The sequence below is a fragment of the Haliotis rubra genome, unplaced genomic scaffold, assembly GCF_003918875.1.
Source record: "Haliotis rubra isolate DU_JTF1 unplaced genomic scaffold, ASM391887v1 Scf1999, whole genome shotgun sequence".
Lineage (NCBI taxonomy): Eukaryota > Metazoa > Mollusca > Gastropoda > Lepetellida > Haliotidae > Haliotis > Haliotis rubra.
Window position 1 is genome coordinate 18,894 of NW_025766001.1, and position 25,795 is coordinate 44,688.

A 25,795-nucleotide genomic window follows, 5' to 3' on the forward strand; every position below is an offset into this window, starting at 1 on the left:
TCTTTTAGTTAGAGCTTTCAACCATCATGCTCACCCAGATTTTATTCCCCACATGGTGGCATGTTTTAAGCCTATTTCTGTAGCTCCCAATCCTGGTAGTGCTGGGATATAAACAGGCATGCTGAACCAACTCACTCAGAACCTGTAGGTCAGAGACCAACTGTCAGGTCACCGTGACCTGTAGCCTGGGGAAACCCCTGTGCTCAGTGAAGTGATGACGTAATATGACTTTGGTATGATGCAATCATCTAATGGACCTAACCATGCTCAAAGTTACTGTTCCATATTGACTTAAGCATTCCCACACTGAGCACCTACTAGGTCACTGTGACCTGTAATCTGTAAGGGGAAGCCCCTGAGCTGGGTGTACTGATGATATAATATGACTTTGGTGGGATGCAATCTTCTGCTTGACCTCACCATGCCCATAGATGGTGATCCACTGACTGCAGCTTTGACACTTTTAAGTAAGAATGGGCTCTGTATTTCAATTACTAGTGCGGTAAGACAAAGGATTTGAAGTGAAAAACAAAATATGAAATTATTTTTGGTTTCAGGTTTAATCTCACCATACTCATGTCATGTCCCTTTGTTTTTCAGATTATTTTACTGACAAATATAGTAGTTGGTGTTTGGAAATCAGAAAACAACAAATGTGCTTCTTTCTGACAAATTATGCATTCTTTGAGATTTTATATAGTATGGTGATCTACCTTCAGTTGTTGGTGATCTATAGGCTGTTTTCATATTCTAGTGTCTTCAATAGTTTAAAAGTGTTAGATTTACATACTTCTTTATCTGTGATAATGTATAGTCTGTTTGCAGTGAAATGTACCGGTGAATTTCACTTTAAACAAAAACGTAAATCAAATAAAGTGAAATTAGAAGTGCAAATCCTCATGATTTTACCTTGCCAATTGAACATTTAAATCTTAGAATTTTATTCAACTTAGGATAAAAGTTGTTTAACAAACAATCATAGTTTCAAATTGCTATTATTGGTTTGTATTACAAGAGGGTATGCACATTAAATGAAACACCAAAAAACAAGTAGGGTTGGTCTAAGTTAACACTCATCACGAACCGCTCGTGCATTTGTTTCACTGTTCCAATTACCGCGTTTACTCCCTTGTAATACAAACCAATAATAGCGATTTGAATCTATGATTGTCTGTTAAACAACTTTTATCCTAAGTTGAATAAACTTCTGAAATTTAAATGTTTAATTGGCAAGGTAAAATTATGAGGATTCGCAATCTTAATTTCACTTTATTTGATTTACTTTTTTTTGTTTAAAGTGAAATTCATCGGTACGTTTTCTACTATAATTGTTTAGTGTCCCTTGTTGACTCGCGTAATATAGTATGAAAGTGGAAATGAAGTAAAATCGTATCACGGAGTGTCTGATCCCCTTCAATTGTTGCAACTCTTCCCCAGATGCTCACAAAATAACATTGTGTTTTAAGGTTCTATTTTTCTTCCAGGTTAGGATGTCCCTCAAACCTCGACGTGTAGACTTCCCTGCGACCTGGACTGTCCTGCTGGACACTGTGAAGGGTGTGGTCACCTGTGGACGAGTTGCCAGGGCAACATGGACTGACAGATTCCAATATCCTTTATCACTGGTTTAGTAGTGTGATATATGTAATGAGCTTATACACTGGAGGATGATGTACTTCATCTGTATGACATCATTCTTCCTGTCTGGCCAAGGATGGAACCACTGTGCATTGTTTTGAAGGTACTAGTGGTTAGGGACAGGACTTCTACATTTAATGGTTTTAAGAATCTTGGCTAATAATTTAAGCTTGGATTGGTCAAATTAAATTTCGAAAAGAAAACTCTGCATGTTATGTCCTAATATTATGTGTTTTATAGATGTTATGAGTGAGTGAAACGCTGTATGAAGATAAAAATGATATGCTGAAATGTAAATTTGATGAAGTGAAGAACAATTTACAACAGTGTAGAACATATTACTGAAGTGTAGAACAATTTACTGAAGTGTAGAACAAGTTATTCAAGTGTAGAACAATTCACTAAACTGTAGAACAATTTTCGAAAGAGTAGAACAATTTACTGAAGCGTAGAACAATTTACAACAGTGTAGAACATATTACTGAAGTGTAGAACAATTTACTGAAGTGTAGAACAAGTTATTCAAGTGTAGAACAATTCACTAAACTGTAGAACAATTTTCGAAAGAGTAGAACAATTTACTGAAGCGTAGAACAATTTACAACAGTGTAGAACATATTACTGAAGTGTAGAACAATTTACTGAAGTGTAGAACAAGTTATTCAAGTGTAGAACAATTCACTAAACTGTAGAACAATTTTCGAAAGAGTAGAACAATTTACTGAATCGTAGAACAATTTACTGAAATGTAGAACAGTTTACTGATGTGAAATGTAGAACATCTTACTGAAGTGTTCAATAATGTACTTGAGAGGAAGACCAATTCACTAGAGTGTAAAACAATTTAGTTAAGTGTAGAACAATTATATGAAAACTTAAATGGACAATAATTAAGTGTGGAGCAATATACAGAAATGTAGAATGATGTATTAGAGTGTAGAACAATTTTCTGAAGTGTAGAACAATATACTAAAGTAAGCATTTTGTGATTAAACTCTGCAAGGTTAAGTTCTTCTCCATAAAACAACATACTTAAACTTGGGGGCGGTGTGGTAGCCGAGTGGTTAAAGTGTTCGCATGCCACGCTACAGGCCCGAGTTCGATTTCCCCATGTGGGTACATTTCTGGTGTTCCTGTCATATTGCTGAAAACGGTGTATAAACTAACTCACTACTTTAACTGACTATGTGGAACAAAGGAAAAAACTTCAAAGGACATTTCGTTATCATCATCCCACATCATGGACACATCCGGTGCGTCTCTGTCAGTAATAATGTTAACAACTCCACAAGTGACAAGATAAGATAAGATATATCGCTAGGGTTACCTGTAGTGTGAAAATCGGCATCTCTTTGAAAATGCATATCTTCATGATAACCCAGTGACACGGACAGCTATAAATGGATTCATAACAACTACTGTAAAATGTGTTATCATAGTTATGGAGTTTATATTATTTATCAGATGTCTGTTCAAAGATTTCTCTGACAGTGATATATTGCATTCCTTCAGTCACAGTGCCATCAACTAATATGCTGACTAAACTTTTAAGATTCATGTCAGTTGTGAAGAAAAGGGGTGTTACTGAAACAACTCATGCATAATGCGAACACATCGGTTCAGGGTGCCCTCATCAGGTGAATGCAGTGTGCGAAATAGTTTCCAAATTCTGCTGGCCAGTTGGGCTAGCTATGCCTGAAAGTTACTAGCCCACAAAATAATACATAATCTCACAGGATTTGAAAGTGTATTATATAACTTAACAAGTTGGAGAGAGTGACATATTTACAAAATGATCCCATGAAAAGTCACTAGCCAGTTGGGCCAGTGACTGGAGATTTACTGGCCCAACTGGATGTTTACTAGCCACGGGCTAGCGAGCCAGTGGCTATTTCATACACTGGGTGAATATAGCTCTTAAACATTTGACCCGTGAAGATCCGGGTTAGAATTGGTCTCCGGTAACCTATGGTTGTCACAAGAGGTGACCAACGGAACAGGCGGTCATTCTTGCTGACTTGGTTGACACATGTCACTGTGTCCCAGTTGTATAGATCGATGCTCATGATGTTGACCACTGGACTGTCTTGCCCAGACTCGATTATTTACATATCTGCCATATAGCTGGAATATTGCTACAACAATATTGTTCCACAACCAACCAACCAACCTATACATTCAGTATGTATGCTGAAGAAGCTATTGTCTGTAATACTCCTGGTCCACATGAATAGGGGAAAATACGGAAGCCATTTAAATTCACACATTTTTACTGATGTTACTGTTGCTACAATAAATATGATATTTTTCCTTATCCTGACTCATGCTCTTTTTGCTTGTCTTCTTCTTCTTGCGAACATAGTGGAACACTTGTATCTCCCTAATTGAAGCTCCCTTCAATTTAAAATCACTAATTAGTATTCACCACGAGTTACCTCCTTTCCACAAGCGCGGGAACGAGGGCGCCACCTCTACCCATGTGCCTCACTCTCTCCTTCTTCGCCCAGTGAGCTGGACGTGAGAGCGCCTGTGTCTCCCGACACACTATATCCTTTGATTATATTTAGTTAGTTACCTCGTATAGACATCTATAGAGGTTTAGCTAGTATCCTTCAACGATTATATATTGATATTTAGTCGTTTTTCTACAGTTTATTCACGGGGCCGTGTGTTTGTTTCCAGTGGATTACGTTGATGAAAATTCTGTACTATTGCAGATTACGTTTTTTATGCTGCTGCTGATCCACCTTTAATATGATGTACGGCGCCATGTTTATTATATTCACATTGCAGTTGCGGTACTAATTTATCCAATTCTACCTCTTTATTAATATTTACTTTGCGTTTGGCACGCACAGCAGATAGGTCGCGTATGCAGAGTCTAGTATGACTGATACACGGAACCCCTCGCCAGTCTACTGCTGTTGGCCGACTCCCCTCCCGTGTGGTGTTCCGCTAGAGTGGTGGAGAGGTGTGGGACGTAGTCCGCCATCTCCAAGAAGCATTCTGCTTCCCCAGACATCCCATCGTCGCAGCAGAAGACTAGAGGGTTTTTCTACTACATCTCAACAACCGAGACCGTTCCCATCGAAGTTTGGGCCTGTATGATGATCAGCCGGTCATCATACCGGATGTACATCAAAGATTGACCGATGTCGGCACAGATCAGCATGCAGCCTGATGTACCAACGCAGATATGCGATGATCGTCCTGAGGGTCCCATCATTACCAACACTCAACGCAGAGCGTCGCGACACCCAGGGCAGCGTCGACCTCTGAGGGAAAATCAGCGAAGTCTACTAGGACTTTCTCAACCGAGATTGTTCCAGCCGATGACCTGGACCTCTCACGATGATCAGCTGATCATCATCCCCGACGTCACATACAAAAGAAACGCGGCCGGGGACAGCTACAACGACATCAGCAGAGATCACCATGCAGCCTGATGCCTCTACACTGATGTCGGACGATTTTCCGGTGGACCCTCCATTAACACCGCAGATAAAGCACCGGCGACCTGCGTCGCAGACCATCCCAGAAGACATGATGCGACAAATTATGAACATCATGGAGGACCAATATCTGCGGTGTAGCAGGGTCGAGCAGCTTCGCGAAGGCTCCAACGTGACAACACCCCAGAGGCACCCCCGCCAGCGTAGCAGCCAGGACGATGTCACCTTCGGCGAAGGAAGTCACGGACCACCTTGGACGAAGGACCTAGATGTACAGCCGCTGGCGAAGGCCTTCGCGAAGGCGAAAGGACCTAGATGTACAGCCTTCGCTGGCGGAAAGAACCTAGATGTACAGCCTTCGAAGGACTTAGCGAAGGCAGGATAGATCATCACCTTATGCGGTTTCATCCCTAGATGTGGACTCGGACCATCAGACATCACGGAAGCCTTCGCGAAGGTCATATCGTCGTTCCCCGGACCGACGCAGAGGAAGCTTCGGCGAAGGCATCGCGCGAAGGACACCTGAATCCAGATCATCATCATCTAGAAGGACATCGAGGGACTATACAAGAGCTTCAGCGAAAACTATCAACGTTCCCCTCACAAGTCTCCGAAGATCAACCCATAGACAAGTTGATCATCGATATCAAGTATAAGAACTACAATCGTATATTGGTTCTGTTGAATCCATGACGAGGCGTATGTTCGCTGGCCTAAATAGATCTAGAACGATCAATTAGACACTTATCACCAGACTTCGTAAAACACGACTTCTGAATATGATAAGATGATCCATGCGGCCATGCTTAGGCAAGCGCTTCACGATCCCACATCCTGTTAAACACAGAGGCTGTTCACGAAACAAGCTCATATATATATTTATATATATATATATATATATACTAATCGGGCTTTGACTTCGACACCTTCGCGATGGTCGCGAAGGCTAAGTAACTCAAGTCTACTTCACCCAGAAGATCTAGAAGGGATACCGAGAACCAGCGAAGTCTCGGCGTTCACCGAGGAAGTCTCCTCCAAGGTTTCCATATACTCTAGCCACTTTCGTCATATATAGCTACTTTCGTCAGTCCGTTCAAGGCGTCGCATAAGTTGATTATCAACTGTATGCCAGATGCCGTCTATAAGCCTCACGCTGAAGATAATTGCTCAGGCTATTTACAACACAGAACGTCGCTGTATTATTAGTCAACGACATTTCATAGATCTTCACAGAAATCAACTATTCATTATAAATTGCTAATATACAATCCCGGACGACGATACGATTATCTACATGCGTGACCATTGCAGCATATCTGCAGACAATTCAATATCGAAATTGAACAGCAGCCTTGTTACAGCGAGTATAACTCTTAATCGTCAAAGTTTCTGAGAAGAAATATGTACAACAAGTTCAACGTTAATTCTACAATTATGACGATACATTCATGTATACAGTCTACAAGCTCACAACTTGCAAGTTGTTTATACCCTTATATATAAGGAAGTCGGAATTATATTCAAAACTGAAATTACTTTCCACGACAACCAGGAAAATAACCTACCCAGCATAAAATTACAGAGCGAGATATTTGGCGACCGAGGTTTCAGCGGTTACCATTAACCCTCGAAACACGTGGTCACTCGGATAACCGGGAAGCTACGGTGAAGACCGGCGTTTATGCTAATATCAACGACGACAAGAATTTATTCAAGGTGGGTTTTTCCCCGCTACACCGGTGACATCACAGCGGGTATTATACAGAATCAAAATGCCTTGTTCTGATTGGACCGCTGAGGGACAACGACCTACACAGAGGTCGATCTCTATTCACAGTTCAAGACTTACGTCACAAGTGACAACTATATATCAGTGAACGAAAGCAAGCCTCATTACAGTCCAGTTAACCTGAACATTCATGATTAGACTGCCTTTCTTCAAGATAGAGACCTCCCCTGTCAAGTTAAGACGAGGGATGCGGCAGTCAGGCGATTTTACATAAAGTTCAACGAGGACAGACACACCTGGTTGTGCACCTACATCGCCAAGGACTTCGAGCCAATTACCTAGGCGAAAAGATACAAGTGGATCTAAATCCACAGCGTTTCAGACTACAGCTGAATTTCATCAGCGACTAACACAACTAGATGGTTAGTAAACCTACTAAACTTCTGTTTGGAGAATAAACGGAAATTTCACGCCAACCTGGGGATATGAATATAGTGCTCAACACCTCACAAGTGAGGTTTATGAACACGCCTGGATGACATACTTGGACCCCATGATACGATGATTCTATCAAGATGGCCAGCAAGAGCACTGTAAATTTATCTCCACCAAACCAAACAGGAGTAAAAATGCAACAAATTATTTCCTCTATCATCAACTTACAATGAGAGAAGTCTCATGTACTATATCTCCATTTGGATCAGAACTGTCATACTAACGTGCATATGCGGATGGACCTATTCCGACCTCCATGAGCTTAATACTCATGATATTATAGCTAACTTCTACAATTGTTCCACACAAATGTGATTGAAATATTGGAGGGTTTATTTCTGGAGATCCGATATGGTGGTTGCAAACCATTATCTGAGAGATATCACCACCGAGGACGTCTCAGGTATACACCAATTCGATCCCATGGTCCTCGCACAACAGCTGACAGTTCGGAGAAGATAAGTCAATCTAACAGATTTTTACTTATCTTATAACAATACTAAATAGCTTCATGCTATATATAATTTACTTAAGTTCCTTTTATCATCACAGTACTATGATTATTACATCATACAATATATAAGTTAACAACTCTACAGAGTTTGTTATTATATATATTTACCTTAAGTTATTCATATCTTAAGAGTAATATTATGGTTACATGATAAATGCATCAGCTAACAAACTCTACAGAGTTTTTGGCTATTTTATACATAGCTTAAGTTAATTAAGCTAACAAACTCGGAGTTTTACTATTATATAGGTAACTTAAGCTAATTATACCTTAAGCATAGTACTATACTCATATTATTAAAATATATTGGCTAACAAACTCTAAGGAGTTTTGCTATTATATAGGTAGCTTAAGCTTATTCATATCTTAAGCTTAGTACTATGTTTATATCATATAAGTAGATTAGCTAACAAACTCTAAAGAGTTTTTGCTATTTGGCTTAAGTATCATCATATTTCTAAGCAATATGGTTATATTATAACATGTATTAGCTAACAAACTCTACAGAGTTTTAGCTATTATATATGTAACTTAAGCTTATTCATATCTTAAGCTGCAGTACTATGTTTATATCATATAGGTATATTAGCTATCAAAACTCTAAAAGAGGGTTTTGCTATTATATATTTAAGCTAAGTTTCATCATATTTTTAAGCTTTATAGTTACATTATAACATGTATTAGCTAACAAACTCTCTACGGAGTTCTTGCTATTATATATGTAGCTTAAGTTTTCCTTCATAAGCTCAATACTAGGTTTATATCATAGCTAACAAACTCTAAAGGGTTGTTTTCGCTTATTATACAATTAGCTTAAGTTTTCATCATATCTTAAGCAGTATGGTTACATTATAAAGGTAGATTAGCTAACAAAAACTCGACAGAGTTTTGTTATTATATATATATAGCTTAAGTTTCATCATAACTTAAGCTCAGTACTATAAGCTTAGTACTATGGTTACACTATAAACATATTAGCTAATAAACTCTACAGAGTTTTTTGGCTATTATATATGTAGCTTAAGTTAATAATATCTTAAGCACAATACTATACTCATATTGTAAAATATATTAGCTAACAAACTCTACGGAGTTCTGCTATTATATATGTTGCTTAAGTTCATTATATCTTAAGCACACTACTATACTCATATTGTAAAATATATTAGCTAACAAACTCTCACGGAGTTTTGCTATTATATATGTAGCTTAAGTTAATTATATCTTAAGCACACTACTATACTCATATTGTAAAAATATATTAGCTAACAAAACCCTACAGAGTTTTGCTATATATATGTAGCTTAAGTTAATTATATCTTAAGCTCAGTACTATACTAATATTATAAATATATATTAGCTAACAAACTCTACAGAGTTTGGCTATTATATATGTAGCTTAAGTTAATAATATCTTAAGCACAATACTATACTCATATTGTAAAATATATTAGCTAACAAACTCTACGGAGTTCTGCTATTATATATGTTGCTTAAGTTCATTATATCTTAAGCACAGTACTATACTCATATTATAAAAATATATTAGCTAACAAACTCTACAGAGTTTTTGCTATTATATATGTAGCTAAAGCTTATTCATATCTTAAGCTCAGCATTATATCTATATCATATAAGTATATTAACTAACAAACTCTAAAGAGTTTGCTATTATATAATTAGCTTAAGTTTAATCATATCTTAAGCTTAGTACTATGTTATATCTTAAAGTATTTTAGCTAACAAACTCTAAGGAGTTTATACTAGCATATTAACAAGCTTAAGTCTATTAGTCTTAAGCATTGTATTAATGTTATATATACTTTATCATAATAAGTACATGATAATAACCTTTATATGGCAGCTGATAAGTTAGCAGCAGGAATTCATCAATTCAGTGCCTTTATGAAGTTCCCATAGGGTTATTACAATCATCACAGTTCAAATCACTAATTATTAAAAATCCAAAGTATTAGATATTCCCACCTCCGTTCCGTTAGGATGCTACAAGCAAAAAGAGCATGAGTCAGGATAAGGAAAATATGTAATTTTTGAGTAAAATTGATATTTTATACTTATCCTGACTCATGAGGTCAGCCCTCCCATCCTCCCCAAATAACACTTTGGATTTCCCTGTAAATTCAAATGTTGGGCTCAGTATATGAGGAGAGAGTGAGGCACATGGGTAGAGGTGGCGCCCTCGTTCCCGAGCTTGTGGAAAGGAGGTAACTCGTGGTGAATACTAATTAGTGATTTTAAATTGAAGGGAGCTTCAATTAGGGAGATACAAGTGTTCCACTATGTTCGCAAGAAGAAGAAGACAAGCAAAAAGAGCATGAGTCAGGATAAGTATAAAATATCAATTTTACTCCAAAAATTACATATTTAGAGAAGCAAAATATATTTTGCATTTTCTGTCAACTACACTTAGTTTCGATCCGTGAGTAGACACAATATATATGATTATGAATTCTTTGAATAATGTGGACCAAAGTTATAATTATTGGTAACTGCCAGTTGTCTGTGGTCTGTGTTTGCCGCGATTAGGACCCCATCGTGGGGGATCGACTTATGCACGAGACATACCATTTTGACACTGATTTTAAGGGTCAAGTTTGGGGGTCGTCTTATCCATGGGGTCGTCTTATAGACAGTCATATACGGTAGTTCTTACAACCAAATAACATTCTCATAATGTTGTACATAGACCGTCTTCTATGGCACAGTAATATTCAGAGTAGAGTTGCCTCCCTTGGCCCCACCAGGAGTTGTGATTGTGATTGTTGGTTCTATTCCTGGTTTGCTCCAACTGCTTCCAGATTTGTCACCAAAGTATGCATGTCTGAGAGCTGCGTCAGTCCAGGCAATTTTCCTACATTAAGCTAACACGCTCTGATATTTACTGTTATAAGCAGTGTTAAAACAAACATTAGACCATTATATACATGCTGAAATTAATTCCGATAGCTTTATGGTCACAAACATTTTAGTGACAGTTTTGTTGGTTGTCTCGTATTTCAGCCGAGTTGATGTATATGAGTTATCTGCCCTTGACAAAGAGACTGATGTGTATCAGTTATGTGTAGCATTCCCGGAACCTCTTGGCGATAAGCTGTACCAGGAGACCAAGTCCTTCTTGGAGGCCCATGTGTCATCCCTTCTCAAGGTCAGTAGATGCAAGGTTAAGGCCATCATAACTAATGACACTGTGACGATCAACCCGTGAAGATAGGTTAGAATTGGTCTTCAGTTACCCATGCTTGATGTAAGAGGCAACTAACGGTATCAGGTGGCCAGGCTCGCTGACTTGGTTGACACATGTCCCACTCCCAGTTGGGTAGATCGGTGTTCATGCTGTTGATCACTACTGTGTGGTCCAAACTCATTTATTTACAGACTGCGGTTATTTACAGGTAGCTGGAGTATCCTGAATGCAGTGTTGAATAACAAACCAACAAAGACACCACCAGTGCTAAGGCTGTTCTACATGAATGCATCATATCTCGTTCCCGAGGTTACATTATGTACCATAGTCATCATGTCATTGTTGTATCATTGAACAACTTACAGAAACAGAAAAAATTATGAGGATTCGCAATCTTAATTTCGCTTTAATTGATTTACTTTTTTGTTTAGAGTGAAATTCATCGGTACGTTTTCACTGCAAACAGACTATAACTTAGCACTTTATTTTCTATCTATTGTGCTTGTACCTTACAGGCCAGATGGGTGTTTGATAGTGAGCAAAACATTTCGTTGCTAGGTTCATAGAAATACAATCTATTGTACAGTATGATTTTTAAATGGATGAGTAGAAGATTATTTTTTTTCAGTCATGGCCTGGATTGGGTCCCTATAGACAGCATCATTTTAACTTTTAGGATTGGTTAGTCTGATGGTTGCATTGAATTTAACATTCATGTTTGACTTCATGTCCTCTTAACCTTATTTACAAAATCATGATACATATTTGGTTACATGGTCAGTGAGAATCTGAAGATTCTCTGTATGAATTTCGCTTAAATTTGAATCCAGTATGTTTCAGACAAGCAATTAGGCCCTTGTTGATTATGGTGACCTTGACCTTATTTTCAAGGTCATTGAAAGTATTTGACCTGTCTGCCTGATGTTTGCAATATCCAATATTGTAACAAATCATCTTAGGGAAGTTTAGTGATTCCCATTGATAATATTGACCTTGACCTTATTTTCAAGGTCATGGGAAGCCTCTGACGAGTGTTGTTCATGATGTTTTTTTAGGCTGTGCAGAGCTGTGGGTCGGAGAACCTGCTGGCCAACTACCACAAACACTGGGAGGAGTACAGTCAAGGCTCCCACTATCTGAACCAGCTGTACGGGTATGTACAAACAACATGCTCAGTGATGTTGAATCTTGGTAATGTTACAGGGTGGTGAGTGAGTGAGTGAGTGGTTCAGTATTTGCTCAACATACTGAAAACCCAGGTTCATTCACCACATAGTTGAACCTTCTTTCTGTTGTCTGCTGCCATGATATTGCTGAAAAATCCTAAAGTTATTTTTTCTAACCCCCACTATGCAAGCTAAGATTTGACAGTTTTGTATGTACGCATGTAAGATCACATTTATTGAGTATTTTTAAAAATTCAAGCGTACTTGTACGCAATAGATTTAATAGGAATTGTGTTTTGACATAAATATTTGCGTAATTTACGCAGATACCCAGCTTATCTGTACCTCTGTGGGTACAATGTTGGAAACCCATTTTCTGGTGTCCAAGGCTATGATATATCTGGAATATTGCTAAAAAGTGGTGTAAAACCATACTCACTTGTTAAAAGCTCACAAAAGCAAGATAAGGGTAAAGCTATCCATATGATAGCATTGGATGTACATTGATGTCCAGTTTAAAATTTCTCGTTGACATCAACACCATAACGGATTGTTAGATGTCACGATTACCTTGAATAATTAGAAAAATCTAGCACTTTTGGAAGAGTGAGTGAGTTTAGTTTGATGTTTTTAGCAATATTCCAGCAATATCACGACAGGAGACACCAGAAATGGGCTTTGCACATCCTACCCTTGTGGGGAATCAAACCCGGGTCTTTGGCGTAAGGAGCAAATGCTTTAACAACTAGGCTACCCCACTGCCCCACTTTGGAAGAATGTATTACCATATTTAACATATGTTATATTTGGGATTACACTTTCTTAGTAAAGTACTGATTCTAAAGTACTGTCGGAAATAGAAAAAAAAAAGTTTTTAGGCAGTTACTCTGTATCCCTAAAATTTACACAACTGCAAATAGCATATGTCGAAATAACCCACATCGGCCTAACTGGGCGTTCAGTGGGATGCATAATAGGATATCCAGAAAAGCATGTTTACTCGTAAAATCGGGCAAAACTTGGTCATGGCAATTAGGTCGCTCAGCAAGGTATGACGACGGACCGTCGACTCACCTGCTGCCTACAGACACAAGGGGTCATCTCAAAGATATTTTGTGTTTTTTCATGTGTGTTACCACCGACTTCTAGAATGCCACTCAAACAAAATAAAAAGTCATGCTGAAGACCCGGGTTAGATTCCCCACATGGTAGTATGTGTGAAGCCCGTTTCTGGTGTACCCCGCCATGATATTGCTGGAATATTGCTAAAAGAGGCGTGAAAACAAAACTCACTCACTCAATCATTGATTCAAAAACCCAGCCATGTCTTGTTCCTGCAAGATAATTCTCAGTCGTCTCCTAACTCTGTATTTTGTCATTGCTACAGCTACTTGAACTCCACCTTCATCCGGAAACAGAAAGTGAGTGACGCTGACCTCAACTATGGCGGATTTGCCATGGACATGGCGGACCAGATGCTGGAGATAGGAGAGGTGAGGGTTGAAGATTGCAGCGAATAGTGGTACATGGTTGTGGTTGGTGGGACACTGTTGTAGGGTAGTGGTACATGGTTGTAAGGTGGTGGGACATGGTTGTAGGGTAGTGGTACATGGTTGTAAGGTGGTGGGACATGGTTGTAGGGTAGTGGCTCATGATTGTAGGGTTGTAGGGTGGTGGTATATGGTTGTAGGGTAGTGCTACATGGTTGTAGGGTAGTGGTACATGGTTGTAGGGTGGTGGGACATGGTTGTTGGGTAGTGGTACATGGTTGTAGGGTTGTGGGACATGGTTGTATTGTGGTGGTACATAGTTGTAGGGTGGTGGGACCTGGTTGTAGGGTAGTGGTACATGATTGTAGGGTAGTGGGACATGGTTGTATTGTGGTGGTACATGGTTGTAGGGTGGTGGTTCATGGTTGTAGGGTAGTGGGACATGGTTGTAGGGTAGTGGGACATGGTTGTAGGGTGGGGGTACATGGTTGTAGGGTGGGGGTACATGGTTGTAGGGTGGTGCTACATGATTGTAGGGTGGTGGTACATGGTTGTAGGGTGGTGGTTCATGGTTGTAGGGTTGTACATGATTGTAGGGTTGTGGTACATGATTGTAGGGTTGTGGTACCTGATTGTAGGTGGCTCATGATTGTAGGTGGTGGTACATGATTGTGGACATGATTGTAGGGTGGTGGTACATGGTTGTAGGGTAGTGGTACATGATTGTAGGGTGGTGGGACATGGTTGTAGGGTGAGGTACATGGTTGTAGGGTAGTAGTACATGGTTGTAGGGTGGTGGTACATGATTGTAGGGTAGTGGTACATGATTGTAGGGTGGTGGGACATGGTTGTAGGGTGGTGGGACATGGTTGTAGGGTAGTGATACGTGGTTGTCGAGTAGACACTTGCATTATCACCAACTATGCTGTCAGATTGTGAACAAGATGAGCGCTTGTTTCAGCTCGCCCTGGACACGTGGAAACGGTTGATGATTGAGCCACTCAAGACTCAGCTACTCAACCTGATATTACAAGAAGTCAAGAAGTAGGTCACAACCAACTTTACTCATTGTTTGTACTGTAATATTTTCTGGAAATACCTGGTTTCTAGAAGGAAATATGAGAGCATGGTTGTCCTTCTCATCCCAGTCACTGCTTGGCTATGAAGGCAGTTACATCCCTTTATTGTGCAGTTCAGAACTCTGATTATGCCTGATTGTAATTAAAGGTCACTTTGAACCACACTTTACTAACTTTCAGTCTTTTTCTGCTCTGTATGTTATATATGCTATATCTTGCTGTGTATTCATGTGTTCAGGGACAGGGGAGGTAACTCTGTGAACCAGACTGTTGTCCATGGCGTTATCAACTCCTTCGTCAATGTGGAAGAATATAAGAAGAAGTATTCAATGCAGGTAAATGTCTCGTTGGCTGTCCTGCAGCTTTGAGTAAATGGGTGGCGGAGTTATTTAAATGAGAGAGTTTCAGTTATGCTCCCAAGTTTGTCAGCAACATGCCTTTGGTCATGGGTTTAACCAAAGTGATAAATGTGTGAGAGCCAGTCATTAATACCAAAACTCAAGCATCATTTATATTGAGCAGCAGGTGCAACCGGTTTTGGTCTGGTGCAACCTTTATTACCTAAGGTTGCACCAGGTGCAAGTAAGTTTAAGTTAAGCAATCGAGCTCTGGTAATGGGTAGTAAATGCTGCTTTAGTTTATCTTGTGCAGCTCAGAAGCTGATATTCAAACCCAATTCTGAAGTGAATGTCGGTGAAACTTCCAAAATGTTTACTAAATAAGTTATGTCTGTTAGTTTGGTAAAACAGTCCTAAATGTTTTGAGGTGACCTTCATGTCAGTGACAACATAACCCTTAAACTAGAAAGGTCTTTGTATGTTTAGTGTTACATTCTGTATAAAAATTAAATATTATTCACTGAAATATTATGAAAACATAATGGCAAGAGACAACTTTTATATCATGATTTTTAGTTACATGTTATTAATATTAGTTATCATGGTAAAATCTTTCTATAAACGGTTTGTGTTAACGAAATAGATTTAGCTGTTGCTATAGGGTAAAACAACAGTATCATTAGATAAAACCTGACAATGAAGTAAATGGCTGACATTCATTCAGCGTGTATATGTTGTCCCCTGTGTTGTTGCAGCTGTATGAGGAGTTGTTTGAGACGCCGTTCCTGCACGAGACGGGAGACTACTACCGACAGGAGGCCGCCAAACTCAAGGATGAGTACAACTGCTCCGACTACATGGAGAAGGTGAGAGAGAGCACACATTTCCCACGTTTTGGACAAATTTCCAGATGTAGTAATATGTCTTCAGTCAGTCTCCCTTCAGGCTTTTCTTCAGGGACTGGGGTGGAGGGGTAGCCTAGTGGTTAAAGCATTCGCTCATACGCTGACCACCTGGGTTCGATTCCCCACATGGATACTATGTGTGAAGCCCATTTCTGGTGTCCCCAGCCTTGATATTGCTGGAATATTGCTAAAAGAGGCGTAAAGTGAAACTCACTCACTCACTCTTCAGGGACTGTGGGTTAGCTCAGTTGTGAAGGGGCCTGCTCGCCATGACCTGGGATGAGTTTGAATCACATTTCTAGAAACTGGATCAAATACTACTAAATGTAGCGTAAACCGTTTTACTCTCTCGCAATCTACAAACCAACCATGACATTTTGGCTTAATGATTATGCTTGCCATCCCTCAACTATTCAACATTAGTTTTCTCAAACTAAACCGCACTAGTTTCATCCTGACTTCCAGACACAAAGTTTCCAAAATATTAGGACACAGTTTTCAGTTCAAAATTTTAAAACTGATCATAAAATTCTGGAATCTTTAAATGATGGTTAAGACTGTGTAGCACTTCTTCCCATGTGCTCTACCACGGTGCCCTTGTAACTAAGCAACCTTAACACTAAGGCCATCTCAACTCCTTTTGCATAACATTGATTACGACAGTTGTGTCTAAAGTAGTTTTGTACAACACCCTGGTCTCGTCTGTTCAGATGTGTGTCACACTGAAGCCAGAAATACACGGTGATTTCGAAAAAGTCAGTCACAGCCCAAAACTGTCTTTCATGGTATCCTCTCCACCATTTAATAGCTGCATAATTAGAGTGAGTGAGTGAATATAGTTTTACGTCGCTTTTAGCAATATTGAAGCAATATCATGGCGGGGGACACCAGAAATAGGCTTCACACATTGTACCCATGTAGGGAATCGAACCTGGGTCTTCGACGTGAGGGGCGGTAGGGTAGCCTAGTGGTTAAAGCATTGGCTCGTCACGCCGAAGACCCAGATTCGAATCCCCACATGGGTACAATGTGTGAAGCCCATTTCTGGTGTCCCCCGCCGTGATGTTGCTGGAATATTGCTAAAAGCGGCGTAAAACCAAACTCAGTCAGTCAGTCAGTCTTCGGCGTGATGAGCGAACACTTTAACAATAGGATAACTCACCACCTGCATAATTAGAAATCACATTCCCAAAATCACTTCCCCAATCTGGTAGGCGCGTGGCTTGGATTAGTTGGATGAAATTCAAGTCTGGTATGCCTTGTAATGGGATGCCCTTTTATCTTTGCTTAGCAGTAGCAAGAACTATGATCTGGTTTTAATGAGCCGTGCAGCTCAGCAGCTAAGTATTTAGACTATAGTTGTGATGTGAATGTATGTTGTGTTACACAGGTGATCCAGAAGCTGGACAATGAAGACTTCAGGAGTCGGAAGTTCCTGCACCCTAGTTCGTACACGAAGGTGACCCACGAATGCCAGCAACGTATGATAGCTGACCACCTACAGTTCCTTCATGGCGAGTGTCGCGAGATGGTGCAGACAGAGAAGAGAAAAGGTCTTGCAAATCATCTTTATACCTCGTATCCTCGTATCTTATGTTCCTTCCTTCTTTCATCTTGTGGGGATCTCACTAGCATCCTGTGCTGGTTGTAAAATGATAGAGGGAATATAAAGCGCCTTTTAGCAGCAGTGCTGGATATTGGTGCTGTACAAACGTTTCTGTGCGTGTGTGTGTGCGTGCGTTTTAATTCAATCACCATACCAGCTAGTATAATCGTGAGTGCAGTATTGACCAACACACAGAGCCCTGTATGTTTCTTTTGTACGTAGCTTCATAAGTGATATAGCTGGAATATTCCGTGTGCAGCATTAAACAATAACCAAAGAAACCAAAAACTTTATAAGTGCAATAAATTTTTATCCCCACGGCATGTAATGCGGGGGGATATAGTCGTCGCCTCGTCCGTCCGTAATCATTTTGTTTCCGGAGCATAACTCAAAGACCGTTCGATATTTTTCAACAAAACTTGGTAGATATATCAAACAGATCCTAAAGTTGTGCCTTTTGCTATTTACAGATTTTTGGCATTTTTATTTTTCCCGGTTTCCATGGAAACGATTTTGACTTAGCCCCAAAAGTGAGGGGTGGGCTTCGTTTCCGGAGCATAGCTCAAGAACCGTTCAATATTTTTCAACAAAACTTGGTAGATATATCAAACAGATCCTAAAGTTGTGCCTTTTGCTATTTACAGATTTTTGGCATTTTTATTATTTTTCCTTATCCTGACTCATGCTCTTTTTGCTTGTCTTCTTCTTCTTGCGAACATAGTGGAACACTTGTATCTCCCTAATTGAAGCTCCCTTCAATGTAAAATCACTAATTAGTATTCACCACGAGTTACCTCCTTTCCACAAGCGCGGGAACGAGGGCGCCACCTCTACCCATGTGCTCTCTCTCTCCTTCTTAAGCCCAGTGAGCTGGACATTGAGAGCGCCTGTGTCTCCGACACACTATATCCTTTGAAATATATTTAGTTAGTTACCTCGTATAGACATCTATAGAGGTTTAGCTAGTATCCTTCAACGATTATATATTGATATTTAGTCGCTTTTCTACAGTTTATTCACGGGCGGGGCGCGTGTTTGTTTCAGTGGATTACGTTGATGAAAATTCTGTACTATTGCAGATTACGTTTTATGCTGCTGCTGATCCGCCTTTAATATGATGTACGGCCATGTTTATTATATTCACATTGCAGTTCGCGGTACTAATTTATCCAATTCTACCTTTTTATTAATATTTGCTGGCGTTTGCACGCGCAGCAGATAGGTCGCGTATGCAGACTCTAGTATGACTGATACACGGAACCCCTCGCCAGTCTACTGCTGTTGGCCGACTCCCCTCCGTGTGGTGTTCGCTACAGAGTGGTGGAGAGGTGTGGGGCGTGGTCCGCCATCTCCAAGAAGCATCCTGCTTCCCCAGACATCCCATCGTCGCAGCAGAAGACTAGAGGGTTTTTCTACCACATCTCAACAGCGAGACCGTTCCCATCGCAGTTTTGGGCCTGTTTGATGATCAGCGGTCATCATACCAGATGTACATCAAAGATTGACCGATGTCGGCTCAGATCAGCATGCAGCCTGATGTACCAACGCAGATATGGCGATGATCGTCTGAGGTCCCATCATTACCAACACTCAACGCAGGCGTCGCACACCCAGGGCAGCGTCGACCTCTGAGGAAAATCAACGAAGTCTACTAGGACTTTCTCAGCGAGATTGTTCCAGCCGATGACCTGGACCTCTACGATGATCAGCTGATCATCATCCCGGCGTCACGCCACAAGAAGCGACCGGTGACAGCTACAGCGACATCAGCAGAGATCACCATGCAGCCTGATGCCTCTACACTGATGTCGGACGATTTTCCGGTGGACCCCTCCATTAACACCGCAGATAAAGCACCGGCGACCTCGCCGCAGACCATCCCAGAAGACATGATGCGACAAATTATGAACATCATGGAGGACCACTATATCTGCGGTAGCAGAGTCGAAAGCCAGCGAAGGCTCCAAGCGTAGCCAGCACCCCAGAGGCACCCCCGTCAACGAAAGCAGCCAGGACGATGTCACCTTCGGCGAAGGAAGTCACGGACCACCTTGACGAAAGGACCTAGATGTACAGCTCGCGAAGGCTTCGCGGCGGAAAGGACCTAGATGTACAGCCTTCGCTGGCGGAAAGAACCTAGATGTACAGCCTTCGCGAAGGACTTCGCGAAGGCAGGATAGATCATCACCTTATGCGGTTTCATCCCTAGATGTGGACTCCGGACCATCAGACATCGCGGAAGCCTTCGCTGAAGGTCATATCGTCGTTCCTCGGACCCGACAGAGGAAGCCAGCGAAGGCATCTAGCGAGACACCTGAATCCAGATCATCATCATCTAGAAGGACATCGAAGGACTATACAAGAGCTTCGTGAAACTATCAACGTTCCCTCACAAGTCTCGAGAAGATCAACCCATAGACAAGTTGATCATCGATATCAAGTATAAGAACTACAATCGTATATTGGTTCTGTTGAATCCATGGCGAGGCATTATGTTCGGCTGGCCTAAATAGATCTAGAACGATCAATTAGACACTTATCACCAGACTTAGTAACACGACTTCTGAATATGATAAGATGATCCATGCCCTACTTCAGGTAAGCAGCACGATCCCACATCCTGTTAAACACAGAGGCTGTTCACGAAGCAAGCGCTCATATATATATTTATATATATATATATATATATATACTAATCGGGCTTTGACTCGACACCTTACACCAGCGATGGTCGCGAAGACTAAGTGGCTCCAAGTCTACTTCACCCAGAAGATCTAGAAGGGATACTTCGAGAACTTATGAAGTCTCCGGCGTTCACCGAGGAAGTCTCCTCCAAAGGTTTCATATACTAGCCACTTTCGTCATATATAGCTACTGCAAATCAGTCCGTTCAAGGCGCCGCATAAGTTGATTATCAACTGTATGCCAGATGCGATCTATAAGCCTCTCACGAAGATAATTGCTCAGGCTATTTACAACACAGAACGTCGCTGTATTATTAGTCAACGACATTTCATAGATCTTCACAGAAATCAACTATTCCGTATAAATTGCTAATATACAATCCCCGGACGACGATACGATTATCTACATCGCGTGACCATTCGCATATCTGCGAACAATTCAATATCGAAATTGAACAGCAGCCTTGTTACAGCCAGTATAACTCTTAATCGTCAAAGTTTCTGAGAAAAGAAATATGTACAACAAGTTCAACGTTAATTCTACAATTATGGCGATACATTCATGTATACAGTCTACAAGCTCACAACTTGCAAGTTGTTTATACCCTTATATATAAGGAAGTCGAATTATATTCAAAACTGAAATTACTTTCACGACAACCAGGAAAATAACCTACCCAGCATAAAATTACAGAGCGAGATATTTGGCGCCGGAGGTTTTCGCTAGCGATTACCATTAACCCTCGAAAACCGTGGTCACCGGATAACTTCGGAAGCTACGGTGAAGACCGGCGTTTATGCTAATATCAGCAGCGACAAGAATTTATTCAAGGTGGGTTTTTCCCGCTACACCGTGGTGACATCACAGCGCTGGTATTATACAGAATCAAAATGCCTTGTTCTGATTGGACCCGCTGAGGACAACGCCCTACACAGAGGGTCGATCTCAATTCACAGTTCAAGACTTACGTCACAAGTGACAACTATATATCAGTGAACGAGCAAGCCTCATTACAGTCCAGTTAACCTGAACATTCATGATTAGACTGCCTTTCTTCAAGTTAGAGACCTCCCCTGTCAAGTTAAGACGAGGGATCGGCAGTCAGGCGATTTTACATAAAGTTCAACGAGGACAGACACACCTGGTTGTGCACCTACATCGTCAAGGACTTCGCATGGCGAATTACCTGAGACGAAGATACAAGTGGATCTAAATCCACAGCGTTTCAGACTACAGCTGAATTTCATCAGCGACTAACACAACTAGATGGTTAGTAAACCTACTAAACTTCTGTTTGGAGAATAAAGCGGAAATTTCCGCCCAACCTGGGGATATGAATATAGTGCTCCAACACCTCACAAGTGAGGTTTATGAACAACGCCTGGATGACATACTTGGACCCCATGATACGATGATTCTATCAAAGTTGGCCAGCAAGAGCACTGTAAATTTATCTCCACCAAACCAAACAGGAGGAAAAATGCAACAGATTATTTCCTCTATCATCAACTTCGCATGAGTGAAGTCTCATGTACTATATCTCCATTTGGATCAGAACTGTCATACTACGTGCATATGCGGATGGACCTATTCCGACCCTCCATGAGCTTAATACTCATGATATTATAGCGCTAACTTCTACAATTGTTCTACACAAATGTGATTGAAATAATGGAGGGTTTATTTCTGGAAATCCGATATGGTGGTTGCAAACCATTATCTGAGAGATATCACCACGAGGACGTCTCAGGTATACACCAATTCGATCCATGGTCCTCGCACAACAGCTGACAGTTCCTCGGAGAAGATAAGTCAATCTAACAGATTTTACTTATCTTATAACAATACTAAATAGCTTCATGCTATGTATAATTTACTTAAGTTCCTTTTATCATCACAGTACTATGATTATTACATCATACAATATATAAGTTAACAACTCTACAGAGTTTGTTATTATATATATTTACCTTAAGTTATTCATATCTTAAGAGTAATACTATGGTTACATGATAAATGCATTAGCTAACAAACTCTACAGAGTTTTTGGCTATTTTATACATAGCTTAAGTTAATTAAGCTAACAAACTCTAATGGAGTTTTACTATTATATAGGTAACTTAAGCTAAGTATACCTTAAGCATAGTACTATACTCATATTATTAAAATATATTGGCTAACAAACTCTAAGGGTTTTGCTATTATATAGGTAGCTTAAGCTTTATTCATATCTTAAGCTTAGTACTATGTTTATATCATATAAGTAGATTAGCTAACAAACTCTAAAGAGTTTTTGCTATTTGGCTTAAGTATCATCATATTTCTAAGCAATATGGTTATATTATAACATGTATTAGCTAACAAACTCTACAGAGTTTTAGCTATTATATATGTAACTTAAGCTTATTCATATCTTAAGCGCAAGTACTATGTTTTATATCATATAGGTATATTAGCTATCAAAACTCTAAAAAGAGGGTTTGCTATTATATATTTAAGCTTAAGTTTCATAATATTTTAAGCTTTATGGTTACATTATAACATGTATTAGCTAACAAACTCTGACGGAGTTCTTGCTATTATATATGTAGCTTAAGTTTTCCTTCATAAGCTCAATACTAGGTTTATATCATAGCTAACAAACTCTAAAGGGTTGTTTAAGCTATTATACAATTAGCTTAAGTTTCATCATATCTTAAGCAGTATGTTTACATTATAAAGGTATTAGCTAACAAAACTCGTGAGTTTTGTTATTATATATATATAGCTTAAGTTTCATCATAACTTAAGCTCAGTACTATGTTTTTAACATAAAAAGTATATTAGTTAATAAACTCTAAGGAGTTTATTTTGCTATATACTTTTAGCTTAAGAATCTAATCTTATCTTAAGCTTAGTACTATGGTTACACTATAAACATATTAGCTAATAAACTCTACAGAGTTTTTGGCTATTATATATGTAGCTTAAGTTAATAATATCTTAAGCACAATACTATACTCATATTGTAAAATATATTAGCTAACAAACTCTCACGGAGTTTTGCTATTATATATGTAGCTTAAGTTCATTATATCTTAAGCACACTACTATACTCATATTGTAAAATATATTAGCTAACAAACTCTCGGAGTTTTGCTATTATATATGTAGCTTAAGTTAATTATATCTTAAGCACACTACTATACTCATATTGTAAAATATATTAGCTAACAAAACCCTACAGAGTTTTTGCTATATATATGTAGCTTAAGTTAATTATATCTTAAGCTCAGTACTATACTAATATTATAAAATATATATTAGCTAACAAACTCTACAGAGTTTGGCTATTATATATGTAGCTTTAAGTTAATTATAGCTTAAGCACAGTACTATACTAATATTATAAATATATATTAGCTAACAAACTCTACAGAGTTTGGCTATTATATATGTAGCTTAAGTTAATTATAGCTTAAGCACAGTACTATACTCATATTATAAAATATATTAGCTAACAAACTCTACAGAGTTTTGCTATTATATATGTAGCTAAAGCTTATTCATATCTTAAGCTCAGCATTATATCTATATCATATAAGTATATTAACTAACAAACTCTAAAAGAGTTTGCTATTATATAATTAGCTTAAGTTTAATCATATCTTAAGCTTAGTACTATGTTATATCTTAAAGTATTTTTAGCTAACAAACTCTAAGGAGTTTATACTAGCATATTAACAAGCTTAAGTCTATTAGTCTTAAGCATTGTATTAATATTATATATACTTTATCATAATAAGTACATGGTAATAACCTTTTATATGGCAGCTGATAAGTTAGCAGCAGGAATTCATCAGTTCAGTGCCTTTATGAAGTTCCCATAGGGTTATTACAATCATCACAGTTCAAATCACTAATTATTAAAAATCCAAAGTATTAGATATTCCCACCTCCGTTCCGTTAGGATGCTACAAGCAAAAGAGCATGAGTCAGGATAAGGAAAATATGTAATTTTGGAGTAAAATTGATATTTTATGCTTATCCTGACTCATGAGGTCAGCCCTCCCATCCTCCCCAAATAACACTTTGGATTTCCCTGTAAATTCAAATGTTGGGCTCAGTATATGAGGAGAGAGTGAGGCACATGGGTAGAGGTGGCGCCCTCGTTCCCGAGCTTGTGGAAAGGAGGTAACTCGTGGTGAATACTAATTAGTGATTTTACATTGAAGGGAGCTTCAATTAGGGAGATACAAGTGTTCCACTATGTTCGCAAGAAGAAGAAGACAAGCAAAAAGAGCATGAGTCAGGATAAGTATAAAATATCAATTTTACTCCAAAAATTACATTTTCTAGGTTTCCATGGAAACGATTTTGACTTAGCCCCAAAAGTGAGGGGTGGGCTTCGTTTCCGGAGCATAGCTCAAGAACCGTTCAATATTTTTCAACAAAACTTGGTAGATATATCAAACAGATCCTAAAGTTGTGCCTTTTGCTATTTACAGATTTTTGTCTTTTTTATTTTTCTAGGTTTCCATGGAAACGATTCGGACTTAATCCCAAAAGGGAGGGTGGGCTTCATTTCCAGAGCATAACTCAAGAACCGTTCAATATTTTTCAACAAATCTTGGTAGATATATCAAACAGAACCTTAAGTGGTGCCTTTTGCTATTTGCAGATTTTTGGCATTTTTATATTAGTCCCAAAAGGAGAGGTTGGTTTCGTTTCCGGAGCACAACTCGAAAACTTCTCAATATTTTTCACCAAAACTTGGCAGATATGTGAGTCAGATCTTGAAGTGGTGCCTTTTGCTATTTGCAGATTTTTGTCATTTATTTTTTTCATTATTTCCATGGAAACGCTTTGCACTTAGTCTAAAATAAAGCTGGACGTTAAGAAACTGTCAGATGATTTGTTCTTTCAAAGATGTGGGGGCCGGGGGGATATGTCATCTTCTGATGACTCTTGTTATTTTTCTCGGTTTCCATGGAAACATTTTGGACTTAGTCTTAAAGAGGGATGGGCTTTGTTTCCGGAGCACAAATCAAGAACCGTTAAATATTTTCAACAAAACTTGGTAGATATATCAAACAGAACCTTAAGTGGTGCCTTTTGCTATTTGCAGATTTTTGGCATTTTTAATTTTCTCGGTTTCCATGGAAACAAATCGAACTTAGTTCTAAAAGGGAGGGGTGGGCTTTGTTTCCGGAGCACAACTTGAAAAATTCTTTATATCTTTCAGCAAAACTTGTGAGGCAGATCCCACAGTGGTGCCTTTTGCCATTTGCAGACTTTTGTGATTATTATTTTCTTGGTTTCCATGGAAACAATTCGGACTTAGTTTCAAAAGGGAGGGGTGGGCTTCGTTTCCGGGGCATAACTCAAGAACCGTTCAATATTTTTCAACAAAACTTGGTAGATATATCAAACAGAACCTTAAGTGGTGCTTTTTGCTACTTGGAGATTTTTGACATTTTTATTTGTCCCGGTTTCAATGGAAACGATTTGGGC

At 39.2% G+C, this 25,795-nt stretch overlaps 1 protein-coding gene across 1 annotated transcript in view; it reads left to right on the top strand.

Moving 5' to 3' along the window:
- Positions 1 to 25,795, top strand: part of LOC124275211 (cullin-2-like) — a 49,990-nt gene that overhangs the window by 3,577 nt on the left and 20,618 nt on the right. Inside the window, 8 exon segments of the mRNA XM_046710701.1 lie at positions 1,485 to 1,609; positions 10,892 to 10,994; positions 12,089 to 12,186; positions 13,587 to 13,692; positions 14,651 to 14,733; positions 15,007 to 15,103; positions 15,862 to 15,972; positions 17,402 to 17,564. Coding sequence (XP_046566657.1) covers positions 1,491 to 1,609; positions 10,892 to 10,994; positions 12,089 to 12,186; positions 13,587 to 13,692; positions 14,651 to 14,733; positions 15,007 to 15,103; positions 15,862 to 15,972; positions 17,402 to 17,564 — 880 coding nt within the window. The 5' untranslated portion in view covers positions 1,485 to 1,490.